Source organism: Toxorhynchites rutilus, chromosome 3 (assembly GCF_029784135.1).
Source record: "Toxorhynchites rutilus septentrionalis strain SRP chromosome 3, ASM2978413v1, whole genome shotgun sequence".
NCBI lineage: Eukaryota > Metazoa > Arthropoda > Insecta > Diptera > Culicidae > Toxorhynchites > Toxorhynchites rutilus.
This window is the reverse complement of record NC_073746.1, coordinates 273,157,312-273,185,220: the sequence shown is the minus strand read 5'-3', so window position 1 is coordinate 273,185,220 and position 27,909 is coordinate 273,157,312. Positions and strand designations below refer to the sequence as shown.

Sequence of the window (27,909 nt, the reverse complement as noted above, 5' to 3'; positions counted from 1 at the left end):
TTAGTTTACCATTCTTTATTTATTATTTTCAGCTTCTTATCCCATATTTCAGCTAATAATCCCATTCTTTGTAGCAAATACCTTCTCTTCACGTTAGTTTGTCCATTGTTCTCTTCACTGAATTTTCCATTAAATCTTTTTTTTCGTATAAATTCGTTTTTAGCTGGGTGTTCTTCTTTAATATACTTTCTGTCACCCAGCTTGTGTGTATCTTCTTCCTTCTGTATTCCACTATCAATCAATGTTTGCTTACGTAGTCTTGTTTTTCATACCTGCTTTATTTGTGTGGTTCCCATTCTCTTTTCCTGTTTAAGTTATGCTCTTCCACACTAAAATCAACCAACGTTCCACACTTCAACGAAAAATTAAAACCAAGCCGCAACAATGTGCTCTGCCGTATTTTCCTGTATTAGTTTTCCCTTTGAATACGCGGGTTGGCCACAGCCCCCCTCTCTATGCGTTAGGATATTCAGATGCAATTTCCCGTATTTTGAGCAGAACTGGATCTTTAGTTTCCTCTCAATCAAACAGCAGATTCAGATTAATAACGCTAAAGTACGAGCGAAGTATTTCCTCGTCAACTCAAAGGATGCCTTTTCGCGTTCTATAATTCGTTCGAATCTCGATTGCCTGTTGTATAAATACATAGTAATAAACACATTTACAGTTTCTCTTGCTTTTATCTCCTTAGAATATAGAGTTCGTATAATTTTGTTTTGTTCTGCCATTTTACGCCATTACACACATTTTTTCGTTAAAGTAAGACATGAAAATATATATTTTTAAAACAAAATAGGTGAAGCGAACTAGATCGAGTTTTTTCTTACTGCTTAATGTAGTTTAATTTTGTTTACTTGATTTGCTTTCACTCATTGTGTGCTCACCGTCTTCTCTTCCACTACCCCAGGATGGTTACAGAGAAAGGTGTATACTCGGGCGCCTTTTGTTATTACCGGAAGGACATACAGACAACAAATCAAATCTGTATACAGAAAATCCTAGACTTACTATCGGTTGTGTTTCTCTAGACAAAATTAAAGCTTCTTCGGGAAAGGATAAAAAAGCAGAAATAAATGAAAAGGCTATCAGTGAGAAAGTTTTTCCCGGCCAAATTTTATTCTGTACATAAATTATGCCCCGCTTCTTTGTTTCAATTTGTTTGCACTTTCTTCCTCAACTCGATTTGAGCCGTCCATCTCTGAGCAGCACTGGCGAAAACATTTTTCCTATTGCTCCACCTAACAACACACTCTGTTTGGTTACAGTTTTATCGTGTGATTTTGGCCTGTTGTTCTAGTTCTTGCGTCAATCGTATATTCTGTCTAGATTGTTCCATTTGTGGGGGGAGGTGAGGCAACCTGCCTTCGAATGGCATGTGAAACGAATTGTGACGGGCGGTGTCGCGGAAAGAGAATTGCAGAAAAGGATACATGCAACGCGTTAATCTAAGTCAACTATACTCAACCTGCGCCCGCAGCCTATATGTGGCTCAGCGTGCTTATCAGGTGGGCCCATCAGGGGTTACTTTATTTTTAACAAAATTGTATGTGTAACAATAAGGAAAATGCTAGAAACCTTTTTTTTAGTAAAACTCCTTCAGTAATAATGCCAAATCAGAAAACACGTTGTCACGCTTTTATGAAATAGAAATATCATATGCATCGTTCGTTCTACGGACAATTGTGATGGAAAAACATTGCAATTCAAGCACCGTCCGTTTTCAATCTTTTGAATATAAACAAGCTACTCGCGATTTCACAACATTCAAGATTGATCGGTAATCCAGCTAATGATCAGACGGCAGCGAGGTTTTCCAAATAGTCCTTGGCCTTCTTAGTGCTGATAAGCTTTAAAGCCTCTATAATTCAAACCAGAGGCGACGCGTGGCCAATCGAGCTACCTGTGCAATCAACATTTGCAAAATTAAAATAACAGTATTGTGATGGCATATTAGCACATTGTTATTTCTTAACATTTATCTACATAACAAAGCAATCCTACGGTCAACTATGAGCGCGAACTTATCTATATTTTCTTCATAAAATAATGACATCGGTATCATCTCATAATGGAAATCTTTTCCCACAGTAAACATCATAATCCAAATAAAAAAAATCGTTTCTGGTCCGATCTTGACCGCAATTAATTCTTGATCCGTCGGAGAACACAAAAAATTCTATCATTCTGGCCAGCCGGATCGATTTGGGGAAGGTTTGATGCAGGTTTGATCCAACGATAATTGAAATTATGCCTATAATATGTTTGCCCCTAAACTCTTCGGTTGAGTAAAAAAAGGTCAACTCATTATAAATACTCGAATATCGAGTGGTATGAAATAAGCTTTTTCAAATTGCCAGTAGGGAATGCGACGATGAGATCGGGAAATTGTTCATTATTCAGCAATGCGATGAATTTGTATTCATCTAGTTCTTTAAACCGTTTCGTCATTTAGTCAATTATCGAGACATATAAACGAAGACAATTGATAACGTTACGTCATTCATTATTTCGCCAGATTCATCAATTGCATCTTTGAGCGTGTTGTCTAAATGATGGTCTACACGCAAAACAGTTTGAGCAAGAACACAGTGTTGAACTCAAGCATGAATGTGTGAAGACCTCTGGCTGTAGTACATGTTTCAGCATCAAAGTTCGGAATTCCACCGGACGTTCCGCTGAAAACATTGTTGTTTATCACTTCCTGGAACGCGGGATCCCTGGCGGCGGTCAAGGTGTGTGTGTGTGGGTGTGTTTCCTATCGTTTCCATCGGTTCAGCACCTCAAATAAACCACAAATGTCATTTTTACGCAAGGCGGCGCATTAGTAGTAGTGATCGCTTCATACATAGCTGACTGCGTTTGCCCTGTCGCGCTTGAAGATGCAGAAAAGTGATTGAATGACGGCGGGTTCAGATGAAAGGTATGAACCCGGAAGTCATTACTGCTTAATTCGTAGTGGATTTTGTGGTGTAGTCAAGTATAGCCATCAGATTACAATCTTCACGGTGGAGAAGTTTCACCCAAATAATAGAGAAAATAAGAATATGCGAGATAATTTGAAAATTACAAATAAATGATCTTCGATTTTTCCTCATCTATGTTACAATTGTGAAATAATACGCTTTTTTTTTCTGAAATTGTCTACCTGTCCTATGAAAAGTTTAAACAATGGGACGAAACGCCACTGATTCAAACCAACGCACACATTATCATCCCGGGGTTGAGTTCGATTCCCGCTCTAACCGGGAGACTTTTCGTCAAATTTCTTCCGACCTGGTACACGCTTACTCTAGAGCTTGCCACTTAAAATACATTCAAGGCATGTTATTTGTCAAAAGAAATCTGAACTAAGTACTAATGAAACTAACGCTAGTCAATGCCTACTTTGAGACGGCGGAAGTTCTACTGGGCACGTTAGCGTCATTCAACAAGTTAATTTAAACTATGACCATAATTATCCAAGTCACAGTCTGGCTTCAGCTAGCAGACGACAGTCTTTTTCAATGCTGATGCTAGAAACAGCTGCTCGATATAAAGGAAGAATGGAAGATGGACATCGAACACGGTGGTGTGATTTTATTCTGTGGATGCACCAAGAATTCGTCTGGTAAATAGTGCTTCTGTATGTTTGCACCACTCCATTTCTGCATCTGTACTAGGGCGTATAAATTTGGAAAACGAGAGCGTTACATTTGGGGTGCAATGATTCGAACGTTAATAACTCTGTGTCGAATGAAACAAGTGATATTGCAATCACTTTTGAATGATACAACTTGTATGAGTCATGTTTGCTTCTTACTGACCCAAAAACTGCTTTGGAAGCAAACAATTGAAATCAGAAAAATCTGAAAATATGCTCGAAAGTTCATTGAAGTCATAATTGGTTAGCGGTTGATGCATGTCGTCTAATGGCCGTGACAGCACTATGAATATTGTGGTCGCACTGGCTAACCTCAGTTTCTATTTTGCTACCGTGTGCAAAGTTTTTCGCCTCAGAATTAGGCTGACCAAATAGTTCAGGAATAAAAACGGGGCACGCAAACCCAAAAAATAAACAAAAATTCATAATATTTTTGATTTTTATTGAGTGAATAAAACCAATCAATTTAACCTACTTAGAAGTACATATATACGTACATAGTATATTTAGATGCTGAAAAAATTTTGCGAAGGAGATCATGATTTTTGGAAGTTCCGTTCTGTATGACAATTATAATAGCGTCGTGTTTTTCTGTTATCCAAATGTTAATCATCGTAGTAAATTTCTTCCAACTGGTGCGATACTACCAGGCAAACACAAAATAAAATCAGTAAACTTCACGAATTCCTAGAAATAATTTCGTGTTTTTTGAAAATATTTAACTCATTAATTTCAATTTAATATTTTTTTTTCATTAATGTCACTTTGAATCTCTCGCAATTCAGGAATATATTGTTCTCTTTCTTCTAGACTAGCCTTCTGTTTTTGTATGTTCTTTAACGCAATGTTGTAATTTCATCTGAAATAATTAGTCCTACGTCAAGACCACGTCCTTCAGTAAGGGTGCCAAATCAAAAAACATGCCACGTTTTTATAGAAAAATTTTGACTTTAAAAACTATATTTGCTGCCAACGGATGTGCATTATTTGCATTACAATCAAATTGTTTGATATGTATTACATTATGATTCCCCAATCCATAAATGGTTTCAATTAAAGAAAATTAGAAGCATATTCCCATATTCCCATATATTTGTTCTACGTATTTCCATGCTCTCTACACCGAGAAACGAGTGGAGTTGTGAGGTATACTTTTCTATACCACTGCGAATAAGGCATGCGTAAATCGCTCGCTTGAAATGCAAATGCAGTGTTCGTTCGTACGGACACTGTTCAGAAAAGAGATTATACCAATTCATAAATTGTTTATAAATTACTTTTTCAACTTCACCTCGCTCTAACTAATGCTGATGTCACATGCAACGGTTTTGCTCGATACAAAGTCCAATAGTAAAATAACTTCTGAGGATCGAAAAACCTTTTTTTTTAAACATCGGATTCCGACAAAAAAAATTTTTCGTCGACATTTTAACATCCCACGTGCTGAATCGGAACGGTTCAATATCTGTATACTGTAACCTTTGGAGAGTGTGAATACATTTCTCTAGGTTTCCTTGGGAAATTTCTGCAACCCCACACGGGTGGAGGTGATCCTCATGAAAAACGTGTGTGAAAGGATTGTCTAAGCATTTCTTCACACATCATTTTGCGACTGACATGATCATATCCATTAAATTCCTGAGTTAATAGGTTTCGTAGAGATGGAACTTGAATCGAAGCAAAACAACAATATATTTGTGCACAAACCGTTTCGGCAACTGCTCATCTGAAACTCTTACTCGTTCCACATTGTCAGATGTTTTTTATCTTTTATGCCATCCAATTGTGTCCATTAGGATTATGCTTCCGGTACAAATAATACGGACAATCGAAAATGGTCGAAAAAAACGGTACGTTTGGTCAGCCTACTCAGAATGCATTGTCAGAATATACGCGAAGTGGGCATAGTACAGAGCTTGCACTGACATGTAGGAGTAAAGCAGAAGAGGAATATTGAATAGGACGTGTCGCGTCGTTCGAATTGTACACGAATTGTTGATTGTATACGTTATCGAATAAATTACGGGAGGAATGGGGGAACAAATATGTAATCGTCTCGGATAATTGGTAATCGCACTGTGTCTAGCACGAGAAGAATATTCGCAACCCATACTGTGTGCGCTACGTGCATTGGCAAAAAAGATACAACTCTCGTGTATTGTTCTCGTGAGAATAAGAACGAATCATTAATCACCCATCTTCAACTGCTTCTACAGAATCACGCAAACCCATCGGTTCTTTTCAGGGCTACAAAAAAAACGACCAAAAAGCATTTTTTTTTAAATATTTGAAATAAACAAAAACGATTATAATTTTTTGCTGGAAGAGAGCTTCTATGAATTTCGGATTTATTGTTGTAATAATGATGATGTTCTCTCCGCCAAACTAGAAAGTTAAACTAAACACTCGGCCTTGAGAAAGGCCATTTGGAAACCTCGCTGCCACTGCCATCTGGTCGCTAACAGGATGACAGATAAATCGTGACTAGCTTATTGGTGGCTTTTCCTGATCAATTTTTTTTTTGTAATTTCGAACATGGTTTCCGGGTTAGAAGCGGCGTCAAAGATGCAGCGTCTTTCATGCCGGATGTCAGGAAGGTATTTTCAGCGGTAAGAGCTACGTTCTTCGGTGGAAATCTGAAGGTGAAAAGACCTCCGTTAACAGTACGGTTGTGTTTTGGGTACCACCCTTCTTTATTTATCTTTATTTTTTGTGGCCCGCGAAACCATGACTAACACGTATTTGTGGCCCATCTGAAAAAAGGTTGAATACAGCTGATTTAGGTTGTAAGATGCTATCGTTCACTTTTTAAAAAAATGTCAGGTAAATTTTCACTTATTCAAAAAGTTTGTGTTTATGTCAACAGATGGCACTGTTACTAATTCAAAAATCATACGTCAATGTATCTTACTTAATTTAGTATTTTGATTTTTGGAAGAAAAAAGCATGAACTGTATTCCCGGGAAGATTTTTATAAGCGCAAATCGGTAAGTTTAACCTGAATCTATCGATCACACATTGTATGTAAACAAAGTATTTATGAATAGAAATAAATTTAAAAGTTATCATACGATTTCTAGATAATTCATTGAGTTTTTGCGAGAAAAACCCTCGTCATAAAAATTTCAAGAATGCTAATTGATACGCTAAGTCAATTCTTCCATTCGAGATTCATTGCAGTGATGCTATACCTCCCCCGCTCTTTCTGACGCTTTACATTCCTCTGAAAACCTCCTAAATATCCCTATAATCTTAGTCGATAGTAGAACAACAACTCACTTGCTGCTGTTGTTGTAGTAAGTGACCGTCGCTGATTGGTCCTTCCGCAGGGTTCTCGTTGGCTGGAAGTACAGACTCTCCTCGTAGCCCTCGTCGTCGTTGGCACTGCCGCTGGTCAGTTGGTGTGGCATCTGCTTGCCGGTGGTGCCCCGGATGAGCCCGCCACTCTGCTTAAACTCTGCCTTGGTGGGAATCGAGATGCGGCGCCGATGCGGAGGAAGCGAACAGCGAATTACACACGGTGAGGTTTTTGTTTTTTTGTTCGAAAGGATTTTCGTATTGGTGTTTTGGGTGATCGATGGCAGGCAGGCAGGCGCAGGTGATGACGGGTGATGGTGTCGTTGTCGATGGTGATGCGATGATTGTGATGATGGTGATGATATTAGTAAATATGTGGATCGTTTTTTGTTTGTTTGTTTAATATTTAATTAGGATAATTAGAAATAAAGCAACTCATAAATAGCTCAAAACTGAAAGTAAACGAAGAATATAAAAATCGGTGTGAATGAGGGATGTGAGTGTGGTCAGCATAAGAGTTAGGAACTAAACTTAATATATTGTTATTGATGCGATGCGGTTCAGTAAGTGGAAACTTAGAACCAGGAGCTTATATCGAGTCGTGACGTGAATGAATGATTTGTGCAGAAAATAGAAGTATAAATACATAGTAAGAACAGCGGCCGGTTTTCGTAGCAGCTTTCGTTTCCACAACAGTTCTTCGAGTTTTTGTGGCTTACTTCTTTTCTTTCTACCATCTATAAAAGCACATACAGTCAATGTTGAAAAACTAAACCCAACTGTAACCTACTTGTCATTTGTCCCTCCACTTAAGGTGGTTAGGACGTCAGCAAGACGAGTTCCTTTACCACGTTTAACACTTTCTCATCCGTGATGCGTCATCTCCATGAACACAATCAATGTTCGGCAGCATTGACACCCGAACTTGCATTTGATAAACTGTTTCCGTTTATACTCTTTTTGCTCCGCGAAAATGTTTGCCAAAAAGAGCGAAATCGGGCTGTGTGGGAGATTCAGTAAATAAACACAGGAAAGATTTAGAATCTGTAAGCAAATATTGTAGGGCTAACTCTGGTCAGCGCAGTAGCTCGAACTCTTGCAGCACAGCACAAGTACATAAATGCCGTGATGAACACACACTAAAACATGTTAAGCGAATGAGTTTGATGTATTTTCGTTAGGAAAAGTAACATAATATCGATGAAAAGCGCACACACCAAGTGGTAATAGGCGGAGATTAGATCACACACTCAATGAAAATGGAATTAAAATATCATATTAAACATGAAATACATTCATAGTATCATGGCTTTGTAACGTTTGCATTTAAAAAAATTGACACATTTTATCAATTTTTCATGCGTTCACCTTAACACCTAGTGATGAGACCACTTGTGCCTGGTAAATTATCGTAACCCATGAGTTTTCAAACAAAATTTGACAGCGCTATCAGTTGAACTGCGGAAGTTACTACGACAATAGTAAAGCAACTGCGCTCTGGGGTTTGTGTGTACTGAGAAGAAAGTGAACATCGTCAAGTACTTTGAGTACGCCGGATGCGCCCGTTCCGGTATCTATAATATCCTTATACTTCTGAAGAAGAATGAGACCATTAAACGGAAGCCTGGTTCCGGTCGGCCGACAGTGCTACGCGATTGTAAACCGCAACTGAAGCTAAAGCATGAGACGGAGAGAGAGGAGACTACATCGTTCCGGGCTTTGGACCGGGAGGTCGGAGCAACGGGCCAGATATTCACTACCTAGTGGAGATGGACACCATCATGCGGGAATGTAAGTCAAGACCGGCCGCATCGGAACAGCAAGCTGTGTCCCAGAAACAAAGGATGAAGTTGATGGAGAATGAAGTTTCCCGGCGGAACGTCGCGATCGTCATGGACGACAAGATGGCGATGGCTACTACCAGCTACTTTACGCCCCCCCCCCACCAAGAGGGTAAGTTCCGACGTGAAGTATATCTCACACACCAAGTTCCCAAACAAGGTGTTTCTGTGGCTAAAATTTAGCGAAAAGAGAATGTTGAAGCCGCTCCTCTTTCATTGGGGACTTGCGGTGGACGGGAAAATTTACAGAAGTTGCCTCCTACATCCAAAAACATCATCCGGACGAGGATGTGATGTTTTGGTCGGACCTAGGCTCTGCCCATTACTCGAAGAAGTCGCTGGACGAGATGAACCGCTTGAAGATAGATGTTGTTCCGAAGTTCGCCAACCCTTCGAACATCCTCCAGGTGCGTGCGATCGAGAATTCCTGAGTAAACCTGGAGCGGAGGGTCTACTCCAACAATTCAGCGACGAAAACGAAGGAGGAAATAATAAATAAAGCTAAGAAAGAACTGAAAAACATGCCAACAAGTATGTTTTCGACAGCAATGGCAAAAGTTTTGGTCAACTGCTGGACGGAATATTTTTTTTAACATGGTCAATGAAATTAAGTTTTATAGGAAATTAATTATCCATTTAATTATCTTTTGTAGTTTCTTTATCACTATCTGAAAATTGTCCATTTCTTTAATGCAAGCGTTAACGCTCAACACGGATCCCATTGCGAACTAGAAATTCCAGAACATGTTCTAGACTCCAATATCGCCAAAATGATAAAACAAACAGAACCGTGCATAGATCACGTGCTGATCGAAGGTTGCAATTTCTAGAACACCATCGACTTCAGAATCTGTCGTATTTTATATTGACTCAGACCATCATGAATATGGGTAGGACAAAAATGTGTTGAAAACAGCCAGTCTTTAATAATGTACAATGCCGGCATTCAGTTTCGAGGAATTAGCTCAATAGAGATAATACCTCTTCACCTCTGAACAATTTTGTTTCGTTTCACGTTCATCAAATCGTCAGTCATCAATACGTCGTTTCAGTTATCAAATCGTCAAATGAAAATGAAAGTGAAAAATGATAAAATGAATATTCGAATGAAAATTTCGTTTGAGTTCGAACCGTATTCTCTAAAACTAATGAAAATGATTATGTGAAAGGATGTGCAGTTTCAAGGAATAAAATCAAATAAAACCAGACATCGAAATGCTCACCGATTTGAGACGAAAAACATCCGTTTTCACCCACGGGGAAAAATAGCTGAGAATATAGGAGGCGAGAGAATATTCTCGCGAGAAATCCAATGCCGATTTTTATTTTTCGTCGAGTTATGATTGCCGAAAAATGGTTTCGTTTTCAGTGACTCCTTAATGCCGATAATGGTTTTTCACTTCTTCAGTACAGCTGAAAACATTGCATGAAAACATGCGGCAATATTGGGTTTCATCGTGAAGTGAACATGAGATGGATTAATATTTGTACAATTCAGACGCTGTCCAAATGCAGATCGTTTGGACGCTGTCCTAACAGACTAACGTTGGTGAAGTTAGCTTTGATTTTTCGCTCCATATTTTCAGTACCAAATGAGAGACGAAAAAGCATTCTCGATGAACTTCCGAGATAGAGATTTTCCACATTTCTTTCTCTCTGAAAAAGAATTTTCGGTGAAAAGGAAGAGACGAAAATATCAACAATACACGGTTCATCGAAAACTAGATTGATTGACTGAATATTTATCGCGCAGCCGAGCGAGAATTTCGATCTCTGAATAAAACTTTCAATTGTTATGGTATTAGAGGTTAATGAAATAAATATACCAAAAGCTCACTAATGGGTGTTATTCTATTGTCTGAAAGTTGTTTTGTTTTCTTCCGTGATGCAATTCGATGTGGGACACCCTTTATTGCTCATTCAGCAGTTTCAATCTTCAAATGAAAGTACTTTCAAATTCGAAGAAATTGCAGAATCAATGTTTTAGTGTGAGTAGAGAATGCCCACAATCGAAAATGATTCGGGCTGAAGAGAACAGATATATTATAATAATAATAATTTTCATCTTCCAGTTTCGAAATTATCAAGCCCAGATGGTAACTATCATCGTGAGTGAAGAGCAGAACAATTACATCAAATACAGTCATGCTTTAACATGCGACATGATAAAACGAGAAAGAAACGCACATAATACGGTTTCTTTTGACGAATCTGATTTTTCAGTTTTGCTGTGATTTGCCTGATTGGTAGGCAAACTGGTATTTAGATAATGGGCATTAAGACATGAATAAAGCTTTAATGCGTTCATATAATCCTTTTTCCACAGTTTTCAACAGTACCCATTGGTCTGAATGAATTTGGGAGTGATTTATCACGTTTCCCCGCTTTTGGAATGAAAACTACTTTAACAATCCATGAATTCGGAATCATAAAAAGAGTGTGCCTCAACACCTGGATTTGATCCTTCATTAAATCCCATAATAGAATGCGTCTTTGTCTGATCACAGACACATTATCTTCGAATGGGATGGTGGCTTGACAGTACAGAGAGAATATCGTGATCCAAGAAAAACCTACTGGGAACGATATTCACTTGAACTCGAGTAAAAAATTCTTAATACAAGAATACGGTCGATTCAACAGCTCGAATCAACTTCAAAAGATTTAATTCTTTACGATAATTTCTGTCTATAACAGTAATTGTCCACTAAAGAGAGTTTCTTCGACAAGAAACGTTCCGTAGTGGAACAAAAGGCTTGAGCGGCTTCGTAAAACAGCGCGGAAGCTGTTCAACAGAGCTAAAATTAATTCGGATTGGTCTCAATATAGGAGCGCCCTAACCGAATATAACAGAGAACTAAGACGATCTAAACGAAAATCTTGGGTAAATAACTTGGGGGCGAAAGCATTGAAAGTACCCCAATCGTTGCAAGACTAAGCAAGACTCTTGCAAAAGACCACTCGAACGAACTAGGTTCCCTCAAAAAGGACGACGGTTCGTTCACAAAATCTTCCTCAGAAATATTAGACTTACTGATGAAAACTCACTTCCCGGGATCTACATCGGTTCATGCTGATACCAGTCCTAGCTATAACCGCGACTTGATCCGCGGCATCCTGAAAATGCAAAGGAAGTCGCAAACATAGTTGCTGGATTGGTTTTCACAAGGACCAGAGTAGAAAGCGCGGTGAGATCCTTCAAGCATACAAATCCGCAGGTGCAGATGGAAATTTTCCAGTTCTGATTCAAAAAGGAGAATCTAAGCTGATTCCATCTCTAATCGAGATTTTTAAGGCAAGTCTGATACTAGAGCACATTCCTTCCAAATGGAGACTCGTTAAAGTGGTCTACATTCCAAAAGCTGGGAAACGTGACAAATCTCTCCCACAATCATTCAGACCAATAAGTTTATTACCAATACTGTTGAAAACTATGGAGAAAGCCCTACATGAATACATAAAGTCGGTATTCATGTCTAAATGCCCTTTATCTAAATACCAGTTTGCCTATCAATCAGGCAAATCCACAGTCACAGCGTTACACACGCTTGTGACTATAATTGAAAAATCTCGTTCGTCAAAAGAAACTGCATTATGTGCGTTTCTTGATATCGAAGGGGCTTTCGACAATGCTTCTTATTTATCAATGGCACAGGCTATGAGAAGGAGACATTTCGATGACTGCATAGTCGAATGGATCAAAGGCATGCTCACAAATAGATCAATCATCTCGGAGCTGGGTGGGTCGTCGACATCTGTGATTGCAACGAAAGGTTGCCCACAAGGAGGGGTTCTATCACCTCTCCTTTGGTCACTGGTGGTTGACGACCTTCTGATTAGTTTGGAGGCGAATGGATTCGAAATCGTGGGTTTTGCTGACGATCTAGTCATAACGGTACGTGGCTTCGACGATGTTCGACGATGTGATATCGAGCAGGATGCAGATGGCCTTAAACCTTGCCCAATCATGGTGTATCAAAGAAGGTCTGAGCATAAATCCCTCATAAACAACAATTGTTCCCTTCACCAAAAAGAAGAAACTGCATCTGCAGACTCTAAATCTTGGAGGAGAGGAAATAAAATTCAGCGTTTCAGTGAAATATCTAGGCGTAATACTAGACGCTAAACTAAACTGGAACGTACACTTAGATGCAATTATCAGTAAGGCCAACATAGCCCTATGGGCATGTTCTAAAATGATAGAAAGAACATGGAGCCTTAAACCAAAAATGGTTATGTGGGTCTACACAGCAATTGTGCGGCCTAGCATAACCTATGCCTCATTAGTATGGTGGTCAAAGACTAAGGAGCTACAAAAAAGCTAAACAAACTCCAACGACTGGCATGCGTTGCTGTAACAGGAGCAATGCGAGTGTCTCAAAGGCATTGGAGGCTATCCTTCACCTGTTACCTTTGGGTCAATATGTTCAGCTGGAGGCTAATAGAAGCGCTCTAAAGCTGAAAAGATATAAAAAAATATTAGACGGGGACAAAACCGGACACTTGAGCCTCCTGAATCTCGTACCCGTTGGACCAACCTCAGAGATGAACAGTGATTGGATGGAACCTAGGACCAATTATGACATTCCATAAAGAGTGATCGAACTTTCCCGTTCAGTATGGGATGAAGGTGGTCCCAATGTTCGTAATGGTTCAATTCTGTTCTATGCCGATGGATCGAAAATGAGTAACAGAACAGGGGCTGGAGTGTATGGTCCCAGAATAAAAATTTCTGTAGTTATGGGGAACTGGCCAACAGTTTTCCATGCAGAAATAGCTGCAATAATAAAGGGTGTGTCACATCAAATTGCATCACGGAAAAAACGCTGTAGAAATTCGCCCAGTAGACCGATCCTTTTGAAAATTTTAGACAGTAAAATAAAAACTATTAAACAACTTTTGGCATTTTCTTTTTATTCATACTTCGAGCCCAAGCCCGTATGCTCGCACCTTCCTCTTTACCCCGTCCATAAGGTTCTGTACAACGTCAGGTTGTAGTTTTTTTTAACAGAAATCCATTTTCTCTTGAAGTCCGCCTCCGATTTGACAACTTTTGGGTTCTTCCGGAGGGCCTGCTTCATAATCGCCCAATATTTCTCTATTGGGCGAAGCTCCGGCGCGTTGGGCGGGTTCATTTCCTTTGGCACGAAGGTGACCCCGTTGGCTTCGTACCACTCCAACACGTCCTTTGAATAGTGGCACGAAGCGAGATCCGGCCAGAAGATGGTCGGGCCCTCGTGCTGCTTCAATAGTGGTAGTAAGCGCTTCTGTAGGCACTCCTTAAGGTAAACCTGCCCGTTTACCGTGCCGGTCATCACGAAGGAGGCGCTCCGCTTTCCGCAAGAGCAGACCGCTTGCCGCACCATGTACTTTTTGACAAACTTGGATAGTTTCTGCTTGCGAATCTCCTCCGGAACGCTGAATTTGTCCTCTGCGGAGAAGAACAACAGGCCCGGCAGCTGACGAAAGTCCGCTTTGACGTAGGTTTCGTCGTCCATTACCAGGCAATGCAGCTTCGTCAGCATTTCGGTGTACAGCTTCCGGGCTCGCGTCTTCCCCACCATGTTTTGCCTTTCGTCGCGGTTAGGAGCCTTCTTAACCTTGTATGTACGCAGGCCCTCCCGCTGCTTGGTCCGCTGGACGAATGAACTTGACAAATTCAGCTTATTGGCGACATCCCGGGACCGAACTTCTCGGATCACGTCTAAACTGCTTAACTACGCGTTTGTGATCTTTTTCACTGACGGAGCATCCATTTTTGCCGTTCTTCACCTTCCGGTCGATGGTTAGGTTCTCGAAGTATCGTTTTAGTACTCTGCTGACTGTGGATTGGACGATTCCCTGCATCTTACCGATGTCCCGATGTGACAACTCCGGATTCTCGAAATGAGTGCACAGGATTAATTCACGACGCTCTTTTTCGTTCGACGACATTTTTCCAAATTTACGAAAAATTGACAGTGAAGCATGGCCAACGTGATCTATACACTCTTATCTGATTCTAAGCGAAAGCTGAAGATATAATTCCTAAAAATTAAATTTCTACAGCGTTTTTTCCGTGATGCAATTTGATGTGACACACCCTTTAGAATGTATAAATGTCTGCCTTAAAAGAAATTATAAACATGCTAACATTTGCATCTTCACAGACAGTCAAGCGCGTCAAGTTGGAGGGCGCTTCCTAATCGGTTCACGTCTCGACAGGTGAGAAACCCCGCGAGGGTGGCTGTGACGGGTTGCGCGTCAAGTTGGAGGGCAATTCCTAATCGGTTCACGTCTCGACGGGTAAATTCAAAATGCCTGCGAAGAGGACATCAGCGCAGTGGAATTAATAACGAATGGAAAGAAAAAAATATTGAGAAAAAGGGAAGGACAACGCTAGTTTGCGTTGAAAACTCGAGAAGTGCATGAGCACAGCCGCCCCCTGAAGTAGTCGCCTAGATGTGGTCCCAGGGGGAATAAGGCAACGAGTAGAGGGCTTGGTTTTTGTGGGTGCGATCCCCACTCGACGTCTGGGTTAACCCTTCCCAGGTAAGGCTGGTAGAGCGTTCCTCACCTCTTTAAAAAAAAAAAAAAAAAAAAAAAAAGACAGTCAAGCAGCACTTAAAGCCCTCAATGCTTTCAAGTGCTATTCAAAAATTGTCTGGGAATGCATTTGCCTTTTACGGCAACTATAAGTTCGGTACAACTACAACTACAACTGTACTGGATTTCTGGCCATTGCGGTATAGAGGGAAATGAACAAACAGATGAACGCGCAAGACACGGCTCAAGCCCACCCTTCACTGGTCCAGAACCATTCTGTGGAATTTCTGAATGTGTGTTGAAGAGCTGAAGAATGGGAAGACCGGGAAGTAACAGCCAACTGGATGGCTGTACAATTTAACCAGTCAAAAAAATTTATCACGCCGAGCATTAAAATTACTCAACAATTGCTGAGTCTTAATAAGAAAGACTTCAGCACATTCACTGGTCTTATAACAGGACACTGTCCGAGTAAATACCATCTCAAAAACATAGGTTTAGTGCAAGATGATATTTGTCGCTTTTGTAATGCCGAAAGCGAAACCTCGGAACATTTGCTCTGCAAACGCGGAGCACTAACAAGACGCAGACTTTAACACCTTGATAAGGCCATTCTGGAGCCCAAGGAAGTTTGGTCTGTGTCGCCGATCAGGACTATAAATTTTATCAAACAGATTATTCCTGATTGGCACCTATCTCGCTATAGCTTTCAGTCTACTTCTTCATCGATAAGCAGTAAAGAGGCTTGAAGCGTAGTAAAAAAAATGGGGCATTCCACAATAGTTCAAAAATAATGGACGCAGTGGTTCACACCCAACAAGGGAAAAAAAAGTCCCATAATGGCCCAGTTACGTTTTGGACACATGGATTTGATCCTTCATTAAGTCCTATAATGGCCCAGTTACGTTTTGGACAGATATGGCTGGCCAAGACCGTGACTGAAGAAGATGTACGCTGATCGATTAGCGTTATCAACAGTGAAGTGAGAGATTTTTTTTTCGAAATAACGAAGAATTATTTTTTCAGTTTTTCATGAAATATTACGTTGTTACGCATTCGACATTTCCCTAATTTTAAATAATCTCAGCTTTACGGTGGGTTTAGATTTCATGTGAAGAAATATAATGAGATTTATAGAAATCGCATCAGCCGTTTACACTAGCGTGAACTTATATAATGAATATATTCATGTTTTCGGTGAATTTAGTAGAATTGAAGTAGAACTGCATCCAACTTTAGTGATTTCTCACCAGTGAGAAATTCACCAGCGTTTACAAATGCCTGATTTTTTTCTCAATATTCTACACATATATACCTCGAAGAAGTGTATCATATATATTCTCACCCGTTTACATCTATTTTCGGGTGAATAAATCCATCTATAGCTATAGATCTCCCTAATGTAAACCCGCCATTAGTCAAAATGGCATCACTCTGGGTGAGAACCACGTGTACTATAAATGTTCAGAGTTCAGAGTGGCGTAATCTTCGAATTCCCCAACTCAGCCAGGAGTTCCCCTTGTACAGAAATAAACATTGATCAAGGGGCTAGAACTGATCCTTCTTATCATGACTTCTATGCCAGTGACATTGAAAGACTTCTATGTTGAGAGCTAACATTATTATCTTGTGAAACCCATTGCAAGTTCATTTACCTAACTTACCATTTACCTTAATTGAATTGAAGCGAATCCAACTAAAGCTTAAATCAGCTAGGTTACAGCGAGTTCAGTGGATTATATGCCTTTTTTTCACAATTTAAAAATTGTTGTAAAAAAATTAACTAGACATAAACAAGCCATCAAATTATGCTAACTCTGCAACTCCGTAAAACCGACCACAGTCTCACTAATCCAACACCCGCCCGAAGGTGAAAGGCCTCCCTGGGGGATCCCCATCCCACACCCCCTTAAACGCGGAAATGGATGATGAATTCAGTTCAATGTACCTGACATGTCTTGCTCATTACCGCGGTTCGAGGATCCCGACGATTTGTTGGAAGCGTTGGCAATGGTCATCTGGTTGGTCTGCTGAATGACCGCCGCAATGTCGCTCTGCGACGCGGAAGTATCCTTGCTGGTGAGGATGTCGGAGCTGCTTGAACCGGACGATGGATGTCGTTCACCAGTGCACCCGTACTGAATCGGCTGGTACCCATGCGAGGGGTTGTAATTGCCCGAGTAGGTCATGTAGATCGGCGGATTCGGCAGCGGTGCAATATCGCTGAGCATGCTCTCCGTATCGTCCAGCGACATATTGGAGATGTCCTGCCGGATTCCGTTTCCGATCACGTAGTAGCACTGCTCGGAAAAGGTAAGCTTATTGACGGTGTGCTTGATGTAGCCCCGCCGGAGCATTAGCGAGACGTACTTGCGAGCGTCTCGTCGATCACCGATACCGTCAACGTTCTCCAGAATCCAATTGACTACATCGGCTCCGATGAATGCGTTAGCAATAGTGATTTTCAACCACATTCGGTCCCGGATTTCGAGCCCGCTGTCGGGTTTGGTCATTGCACGTACAATATCCTTCATGTCCATGTCGACGTGTAGTCGCTCCATGACGGACTCGGGGAGATCTGTGTTGATGGTATCCCGCGAGCGAAGAGCCGCAGTATGGGCAACCCACGCGCCCGGATCAATCGGACGCACAGGTTCGGTGCGTGGGATTGTGAAATATCCCTTAGGATTCGGATCCCAACATTTGGCAACGACTAGTTTGATAGGGCCCGATTGTTGCACCACTTCCCGCAGTACACGAACCGCCTCATCGTTAGTCATATTCTCGAAGTTTACATCGTTAACCTGCAGTATCATATCGCCAGGTTCGATCCGTCCGTCCAGCGCGACAGCACCGCCCTTCATAATACTGCCCACGTAGATTCCGCCGTCACCGACTCGATTTCGGGAATCAGTATCCCGATGTCCTACGATCGATATTCCCAGGAAGTTCACCGTGTCCATGTTGATCTGCACCGTAATTATGTTGAGCGACATGGTCGAGTCGGTGATGGAACTGTACGAGGATGTCCGGGACATCGAGGGGGCTCGCTTTTTGCGTCGCTGTGGCTTTTTCCGAACCTGCAATCGCTGCACACTACTGCACTCAGTCATGTCTCTGTCCAAAGTGATTTCGCTCTCGGTTTCGAAAAGACTGGTCGAATCCAGATCGCTGGAGACAACCGATGCCGATTGGTACGTCAGAGGATTCATCGGCATGGTCATCATATTGTTCATCGGTTTATTCATAGTTCGTAGCTGCGCTAGCGTGGGCCTCCCGTCGATCATTTCCGTGGGCTGCATTTCCGAGCAGTCGGATTGGTTTGAGCCGTCGGCCGTCACCAGCCAGGATACAACCTTCCCGTTGAAGCACGGCAATATGGTGGAATCGTCTGCAATTTCCTCCTTCACCACACCGAAGTCGGCGTCCATCGATTTGAAAAAATACTTATAGTTGATGTTCTGTTTGTTCAGGACCAGTTTGAAGTCCTTCAGCATGACTTGGCTTGAGGGTAGCGGAATCTTCACCAGATAGGGTGTAGTCTCATCGTCGATGTGATAGATGACCTTGGTCTCACCACCGCTGTAGCCACCACTGCCTCCGCCTCCGCTACCGGAGGAGTTTTTATCATCCATGGTGTAAGTTTTATGTGTGTATCGTGTACACTGTTAGGGAAGTTTTGAAACAAGCTGGTCACTAGATTTAAAGCACTACAAAATTACAAGAATGTCACTGAACAAAAGTCACTTCAGATTTCAATTCTTCGCGTTTTGTAAGCTCGTTTGATTATGTGTGGAGACGTCTTCAACTGTGCCACGATTCCGCTCTTTTCAACCTACAAATAAATAAAACAAGAAAAAGTTCAACATTAGGAACGGGTTTCAGCGATTTAGATCGCGTTTATGTTTGCACGGAATGAAACAATCTAACGGATAATATTAAGCAACCGATTGCAGCATTTACTCAAATGTGTTACCGGGGGAAACGTTGATTATTTTTGCATTTGCTGGCAGGCGCACGTTGTGATAAGGCATCCCATACCGCTCGCCTGAAACAGACCTAAAACATCGCCAACGTATGCAAATACTAATAATATACGTTGTATGCTGCGACAGATGATGATTGTGGTTTTCCCCGTGTGTTGCGCTCGGATTCGAAGGGAAGCATGGCGTGCAGCGCATGTTGCATCTCGAAGCGAATTTATGACAATCTTGACGGATAGAGTATGATTCATATGCGAGGTCGAGTGGGACCGGTTATCGTCGATGTTGATGAGTGCGGTTATAGAATATCTCAAGTGAAAGGAGAGCCAAGAAACCGTTTCAACCATAATGTATGCTAATCTGTGGGCTTTATCCTTGTATGCATTTGTTAGTGTTTCTGTTCTAGGATCAGAATATTCCGGTTTATGTATCGCTTTCCGTTATCAATGTAAGCAACACGTGAGACAGGTGAGGTTGTTCGGTTAGAGCGAGGTAAAGTGGCTTTCTAGAATCGGCTAACCAACTACGTAGGTACCGTCTAGAAATTATATCCTAATATATCTTAGACAAGACGAAGACCAGACCAGTAATTTATTTACTGTTATTATTGTTGATTTTTAAAACAGCAGATTGAGTCTCATTTGCTCCTCATTGCCAAAATTATTTTTTGAGATGACACCAGATTTCGACGTTTTATGCATTTTTAAGTCATTTGGCATCGAACAAAAAAATCAGTTTTCCAAATTTTCTTGAAAGATTTTCGAGAATCAAAAAATCAAAACTTTGAGCGCTTTGAGGCAACCCTAAATCATGTCCGATTGAGCTGAAACTTAGCACAGGTCATTTTTTTGGGCCAATAAACAAATTGTTTATTGATTTTTTTCCCATATCCATTGCCACCCTAACCTACACACACCAAGATAAAAACATGTACCTAAAATATTCTAATACTCGAAAGTTGAAGCTTCAAAATGAAGTATATCCCGTCGATATGCGTTGATTTTTCACGAAGTTATAACATGTCAAAATCCACCTAATATTTTCGACTTCGCACTTCGCGCACCGGTTGGTAATAGGTACAGAAAATACACTCGATAAAGAAATTAGAGGAACAGAGTGCGAAGTCGGAAATTTTAAGTGATTTTTGACATGTTGTAACTACGTGAAAAATCAACGCATATCGAGGGGATGCACTTCATTTTGAACCTTCAACTAACTAACTTCGGGAAAAATCAACGCAGAATGAATGTCAGATGCAATACACATTCCAACCAGCGATTGATACATTTTACTACACGGTATTGTTAACTTTGACGATTGTCATTCCTGGCAACTGCGAAGAAAATGTAAACGTAACATGTTTAGCCCAATTGAGCCAAGTGATAGCGGAGCTGTTAATTGACCCCAAGGCATAATACAGCACTACTTTTCGATATTGATTTCTACACAGAAAAAGGAATGAACCAGATTCAGGACAGCTAAGTTCTTGAAAATCAATTCAATTTATATTCCTTAATCAATATTGATACATATTGGATAGCCATGCAATGATCCGTGCTCGTCTGCTGCGGGAGAATATGAAGAGATTGGGCCTGATCACGAACGTCACTTCACGGTGAAAACGAAGTGAATTGTTCACAACCTTATTACGGCTGTCACCGTGTGTCTAGAATCCAAAAGAGTTCATCCGTCGTGACAACTTTGATGAATTCGGTGTTATTATGAATATCACGATACTGTCACGTCACGGAGAAAAACAGGTAAATTTGTCACTTGTGTTTTAGATGGTAAAAGCTAGTCACGCGGAATGGAGTAAGTTTAATTTCGTATTTATTTAGTTTTTTGGTAACATTTTGAATCTCTTCTTGTCTTGTTTAAGAAACAAAAGATAAACATACAGCAATTTACCCGCCTGGTGGCATTTTTAAGCGAAATTCTGAAGTACCCAGAGGATGTAAATTTGTTTATTTGGATTCGGTAAATGCGCTATGGGATGTAATCAAGGATTGAAAATGTAGCTCCCGTAGGTCCATTGAACATGGCGAAGGTCTACATACGATTGTCCTGAATGAACAGAAATTTGTTGTTTCTATTTTTAGGATTAAACTAAGAGAGAGTTTGCAACACCATAAAATGGCAATGGAGCCCACTAGCCCAAGTACGATCATTATGATTGATTATGTATAATATTGATTTATTGATATTTTGAATATAAAATAATAACTGTAAAGTTTTTTCAACATTGCAGAGCTAGTTTTTGTAATTCAAACATTCACAATTGGCGGACCAGACCAGAATCAGGACGATAGTTATAACTTTTTACGCTATAGTTATTTTCAACTGTATTGTTTTGAAGACACACTTTGAATGAAAGAATATTAAAAAGTGATAATAAGTTTCAAACAAGGAAAAAATGAGCCTATCATTGCAAACCATACACAAGATACTGTTTTTTAATTCTTCTCTAGTTAATTTTGCATAATTTTGATATCCATCTAAAGAAAATCTGAATCACTTTCCGCTTTTGTTAAATTCCTTGAAATCCATCAGATGTTTGTATGAAGATTATGCTTCTGACCGACGCTGCTGACCAGTTTCTGTTTAAATAATTAAATCAAACCTCATATTCCGTATATAAAATCACACGAGAATGGGAAGGATAAGAGGATTAAACTTCAGAATCCCATATGGGAGTAGCTCAGATTATACTGATCGTGAGGTAGATAAATTCGGGTTTGTTCTGAGATATAGAAGATATTATTATTCATCAAAATTGTAGAAACGGTTAATAAAAAATGATTCTAAATATTTCTCACTATTCAAATGAATAAGCTAAGTACAAGAGTATGCGAGATTTCGATTATTAAACGTAATAGTCATGTTTTATCTCTAGCGTAATTTATAGAAAGAGAAAATAAAATTACATTTTACCTAACGTTCAAACGTCTGAAATTATGCAACCTACACAACGTTCAAATACCCTACATTATGCAACCAACATGTCTCTTATAAACGGGAATGAACACTTTCACTTCACGGAGTTCATTTTTACACGCAACGGTCCGTGACAATAATGATAGACACAAAATGTTGTTTTGACTAAATGACGGCAGTTTAAAAATAAAAACAAGATTTGTCGTAGATGGTACGAATTCAGAACTTTCATGTCAAAAACTAGCCTCCATCCGTTGCTGATGATTAGTAATATCTCTTATGGCGGGTTTACATTAGGGAGATCTATAGCTATAGATAGATTTATTCACGTGAAAATAGGTGTAAACGGGTGAGAATAAATATGATACACTTATTCGAGGTATATATAACTTGAATAAATTGAGCATATGTAAACGCTTGTGAATTTCTCACTGGTGAGAAATCACTGAAGTTGGATGCAGTTCTACTTCAGGTGAATAAATTCACCGAAAATATGCATATATTCATTATAGAAGTTCACGCTAGTGTAAACGGTTGATGCGATTTCTATAAATCTCATCATATTTCTTCACATGAATATATCACTAGTCTAAACTCACCCTTAGATGAAAGCATGTTTCCGCCAACAGTTAAAATTTGTCCTGGCCACGTCCTTACAACTGCTAAGGAAAAGGAAGGAATATCAGTTCGACATTTACTTAAGAGAGATGCAGAGAACTCTACGACCTCTCATGTCTCGGGAAAAAAAGTGCAGCTGAAGCGCATCGAATGGTTGCGGAAGTTTATGGTGACTCTGTACCATCGGATAGATTCTGTAGGGAATGGTTTGAATGATTTGAAAGTGGTGATATTCGTGGGAAAGGCAAGAATCGTCTGGGTCAACCGAAAAAGTTTGAAGGCGAAGAATGAGAGACGTTACTCGATTAAGATTGATGTCAAACGCAAACAGAGCTTGCAGAATCATTGGAGGTAGCTCGACAAGCTAGTTCTAAACCACTCAAAGCCGTAGAATACAGCCAGAAGCAAGGAAATTATGTTCCATGAGAATCGAAAGCGAGAGATGTAGATCGACGATTGTATGTCCGAAATGTTGCTTGAACGACAACAAAGTGAATTTTTTGACGTAGGACTACGTCTTTGATTTCTATATAGGGGGGTCACTCTACAAAAAATGTAACGTTTATTAAGACATCAGTAGTGGAAACAATATAACATGTGAGCAATTTAACAAATAAAAGAGGTATATTTTGCGAGCGGATGCGAAGGTAAATCATGTATTATGCATTCTTTTTGTTCCACTTCGTTCCCATAAAAGTTGTATGTAACACAAAATTGTGTGCAATAATTCGTTCTATCTAACAAATCAGCAAGATATTAAAGTAATCAGATGCAAGATTTCATGCATCATTCAAACTTCATGCAAAATTTCATCAAAGCAACAAGAAAAGTGCCACCCATACAGTGATCGTTCATTAATAAGGAGGAGGCAGCGATTATCATGCGGGGATTTATTGAGATCGGCATTACATCGCATCACAAAAATGAAACGAAATGAAATATTAATAATCTTCATGACTCATATTCATAATTCCCAATAATTCAATCCCTTCTATGATAGATTGAGCAGTAGAACCAATACGACTTGATTGTGATAGTCTGCAAACGAACATTATTTCACCGAAAAGGCTATTGCTCTCGATGCCTAATAATAGGAATAAGACAATGGAAAGAAATCACAATACCATAGCTATTCATTAAAAATAAAGCAACTTCATGATTTCATGTGTATTTTACCTCAAAATATCACGAAATCGTGAGTATTATCAACTTGTTTTTTTGTTTCTTCCCCATAAATTTCATATTCAATGTAATCAATGACGATATAGTTTTTTTGACGTAGAACTACGTCTTTGAGGAAGGGTGCCAAATCAGAAAACAGGTCACGTTTTTATGAAATAAAGTTAACATTAATAACTATTTTCACTGTGAACGAATTCTCATGATTTGCATACCAATCGAATCGGAAATTCTCTAAGATATGTTTGATATGCCAGACATTACAATTCGCTAATCTCTAAACGGTTTAAATTCATGAAAACTGGAAGAACTTCCTACTGCCATGTTTTGATTGGCCCGATTTACGGTTTCCCAACACAGACTTCAAAATTTGTGTACCTGTGGAAATCCGCTTTGCAAATATACATGCAAGTCGGGGGTATTTTTGTTCCCATCGAGCTGTGTTTCTCTAACACGGACTTCGAAATTTATGTGCCTGGGGGAATCCGCTTTGCAAATACTTACGTACTTTTGTACTTGCTTGTCGTTGTGCAGACCGGAATATGTTTCCCAAAAACGTACTATTAAACTGAGAAGCCAGGAAAATCGTCATTTCAGATACTAGAGGTGAATGCACTTTCGCGGTTCGAGAACTAGGTAAACATGAGATGTGCAACAATTCCAGAGGGAAATGTAAAATACAATGATCGTTTGACAATTCTTCCGTTCACATATTTTGGTAGTACCAGGCATCATATCAAACGTAAAAGGACGTTCATAAAATTTATTCGTAACGAAGAACATAATCTATTACAAAAATTTCGATGCATTCTAAAATAATATTCGAAGTGGTAAACAAGTGGATTGCATAATGTAATTGCGTCTACGTAATCTACGTCGAAAATAAGCGGTCGTGTCCTAGATACAACCCTTTACAATTTTTTTGTTTACCCATTCACATATACTTTATTTACCATTCCACCCTGTTATGTGTCCCACTGATATTCATTAATCATTTTCAGTTAGACAGTTGAACTTCCTGCCAGAAGCTTATTGTCTTTCTTTGTTCGTTACAAACCGTTTGAAGGTTATGAATACATACAACGAACGGCCTTTTTCAGGGCTACTATTTAGAGTTTCAAAAGAGTTAAACTAACAGATTTCTGAACAATGAAAAGACATTTAAAATAACCAAGTGTTCTGAACGATCACAGTCCTACGTCAAACTTCCGTCCGTGCCCCTAAGCTCAGACCCTTCTACTTTTTGCATCGGGTTGTTACCGGGGATTACAATTTATTTTTATTTTATTTTATTTTCTTTCTGTATTATAGTGACTTTCAACATTTTTGGCTGGTTTGTCACTTTTACCTTCCATTTCGGAAGAATGTCGGGAGTGAGAATTGAACTCGTGATCTTCAAAACAGTTCGAAAAACTGTTTTTGATGAAACTAAAGTGTTAAGCGCATTTTAACTGATACCACATGACAATTTAAGAGTGTTTTTTGTGTCAGTGTCATTTTATCTGTCAATTTTGTTGTGTATTGAAGCTTGCAAAGTTCGAGTTTAATGGAGTCGCAAAAGTAAACATGAATTTATCAAAGTTTTACCTCTTAAAGGATTCATTTTAGACGAGTGTAAAAAATGATATCTAACAAAAAATCCGAAGAAAATTATGAAGTCGCAAAAAAAAATCTATGTCCCCAAGCGGTGGAGACAGCGATGTGGATGCTGGAGATAGTGACTCGGAGGACGGCCCTTCCGGTTTTGGCAAACAAGTGAATGTCGAGAGCAACATTGAACGAGGCCAATCAAAATAATGCTCCTCGGGCAGCAGCAATAAGTGGAGAGCCAGACACTAGGAAAAAATGACCTTACATTCGGATGCAGATGCAACCGTTGTTCTCGAAGGACATTCACCTGATCTTAGTGATCTCTGCTCGAAACATGAATGGTCTGCCGTTCAAATGTTCCATTAACTATTTGACGCAGATTTCGTCGGACTAATCACCAGAGACAAATAAGTATGCACTGCTAAAAGGAGATACAAGATTCCGTGTGACCGTACCGGAAATGTACAAATTTCTAGGAACTGAACCGTGGGACAATTATGCGTAAAACGGCAGTACACGAAAGTGCTAATAAACCATGAAAATGGTTGTTGTAGTTGAATTCTATGAAATAAAACCGTTTTGTTCGATATTCAAGTGATTTCCATTTTTGATACTGTATCGGCTCAGCGTATGAAATTTCATACGTCAGATATCTCAAATTCCAAAGAACTCCAAACCAAAATATTGCATTTCCCCCCCGTTTCGGGACAAACCTAGATGGACTAGAAAGTTTCATGCCATTTGGATCAAGTTCTTGTACACCTGGGCAGTAATGGGTTAAGTTACTGAGTTTACATTCAATCGTTTAACCGCAGTAGAAATTATTTAGCGATTCGAATGCGCAAGGCCAATCCTTACAAGTTGAAAAGATGATACCCTGCAGTGTTTACTATGGGATTCCTCCACAAAATTCTCTGCTTGAAGTGAAATATTCATGCCGACTGAGGAATTCGACAGAAATCGACTGCAGCAATAAACAATGTCTCAGAATCACGTCCCTAATCCTGTCAGCAGGAATATTTGCCTTATCCAATGTACCATTGATAGGGCTCGACTGAAGGTCAGGTTTTTCTCCATTCCTTCATTATCTTTCCGCCCTTCTACGTGCCTACGACCTCATAACTCTGCTAAGATGTTTCATCTTTGCTTTCTACTCGTTATCTCGTCGTGTGTTTCCTTTGCACATTTCGCATGAGGACGCAGCCTTTGCTCTGTCGGACGACTTCACCACCGTTTGCCTATTTTCGAGGGAGTTGTGCGGTGAAATTCCAACGGGATCAGCCAAGTCTGCACAGTCTCGTATGCAAAAATCCGATGCACCTGTTTGCCTTCCTATGTGTTATGCTTCCCGTGTAGACAGCATCTTGCTGGGCTCTTGGGTGAAATTAGACACAAATCTCGACGGCAGTCGGCAAGCATATCGCTAATAACAGCAGTGATAGGAACAGCGGTATAATTTCTCTATACACCAACACACGGACAATAGCAGCGCGGCGGAAAAGTACTCAGAACCAACAAATAATAACTCTTTTATCTGAGTGAAATAACGCACTGCAAGTGTATTAATTAGTGGATGACTATTTATGTGCAGCACACAGAAACTATTCCTATTTCTTTCTGTTCGAATTCACAGTAACTTCTTTCCCCGGTAATAGTATTCCCATTCTTCCGGTCTGCACTGTTTGGGGCAAAACTTTACAACCTTTGCGGTGCATGGCGAATACAAAGCGATCAAAACAGTCTCACAAAAAAAAGTAGTGATGAACCGTCATCCATCACCTTAATCGAAGCGAAAACAAAAAAACGTAAACATATTCCACAATGCAAATGCGCGACAAACAATTGCAGCCGCCTGCGGAGTTCGTGTCACAAAAAGAGCAGTTCCACTCACTTCGGTTCACTTTGTTAGAAAACACGCACACATAAACTCCTGAACCAGGCAGCGCTAGTAGCAGCAGTTCCTCCAGTCGGCCATGTATACACACCTTTCGAGAACGATGCGACGACGGCTACGGCTGCTGCGTGACGTCAGGCTGGAATATTTTTTTCTCCTCTCTGTTGGTTCACTTTTCCCTACGACTGCACTCGGGGTGCCCTGTGGAAAACACTTTTCCCGGCACAGAAGCCGTCCATGGTGCCGCTAAACCTATCACATCCGTTTCGCACTGAGTGTCTGCGTTTATTAGCACAAGTTTCCGAGAAAAAATAGCTAAATTATTTGCTACTTTCGGAAGCACTAAGTCGGAGACTAATTTTTCTTTTGCTTCTTCAGCAGCACCTACTTCGGGCGACTGAACTGAAG

General features: G+C 40.1%; 1 protein-coding gene across 13 annotated transcripts; it reads right to left on the bottom strand.

Moving 5' to 3' along the window:
• On the bottom strand, positions 1 to 27,900 carry LOC129775301 (segment polarity protein dishevelled). Of its 13 annotated transcripts, none has more exons than XR_008742917.1 (5): positions 27,593 to 27,900; positions 17,252 to 19,138; positions 7,728 to 7,937; positions 7,584 to 7,674; positions 6,957 to 7,097 (listed from the first exon to the last, which is right to left on the bottom strand). XR_008742917.1 is itself a non-coding variant. In XM_055779872.1 (4 exons), exons 3-4 carry the CDS (start codon positions 18,936 to 18,938, stop codon positions 6,916 to 6,918), a joined length of 1,869 nt encoding a protein of 622 aa, XP_055635847.1. In that variant the 5' UTR covers positions 18,939 to 19,138; positions 22,820 to 22,882; positions 27,593 to 27,900; the 3' UTR covers positions 1 to 6,915. The 13 variants fall into 13 exon arrangements, 9 of the variants coding, with proteins under 9 accessions (XP_055635847.1, XP_055635848.1, XP_055635849.1 ...); XR_008742916.1 differs by having other exon boundaries at positions 6,958 to 7,389; XR_008742919.1 differs by having other exon boundaries at positions 6,958 to 7,389; positions 17,273 to 19,138.
• Positions 27,901 to 27,909: the final 9 nt, after the last annotated feature.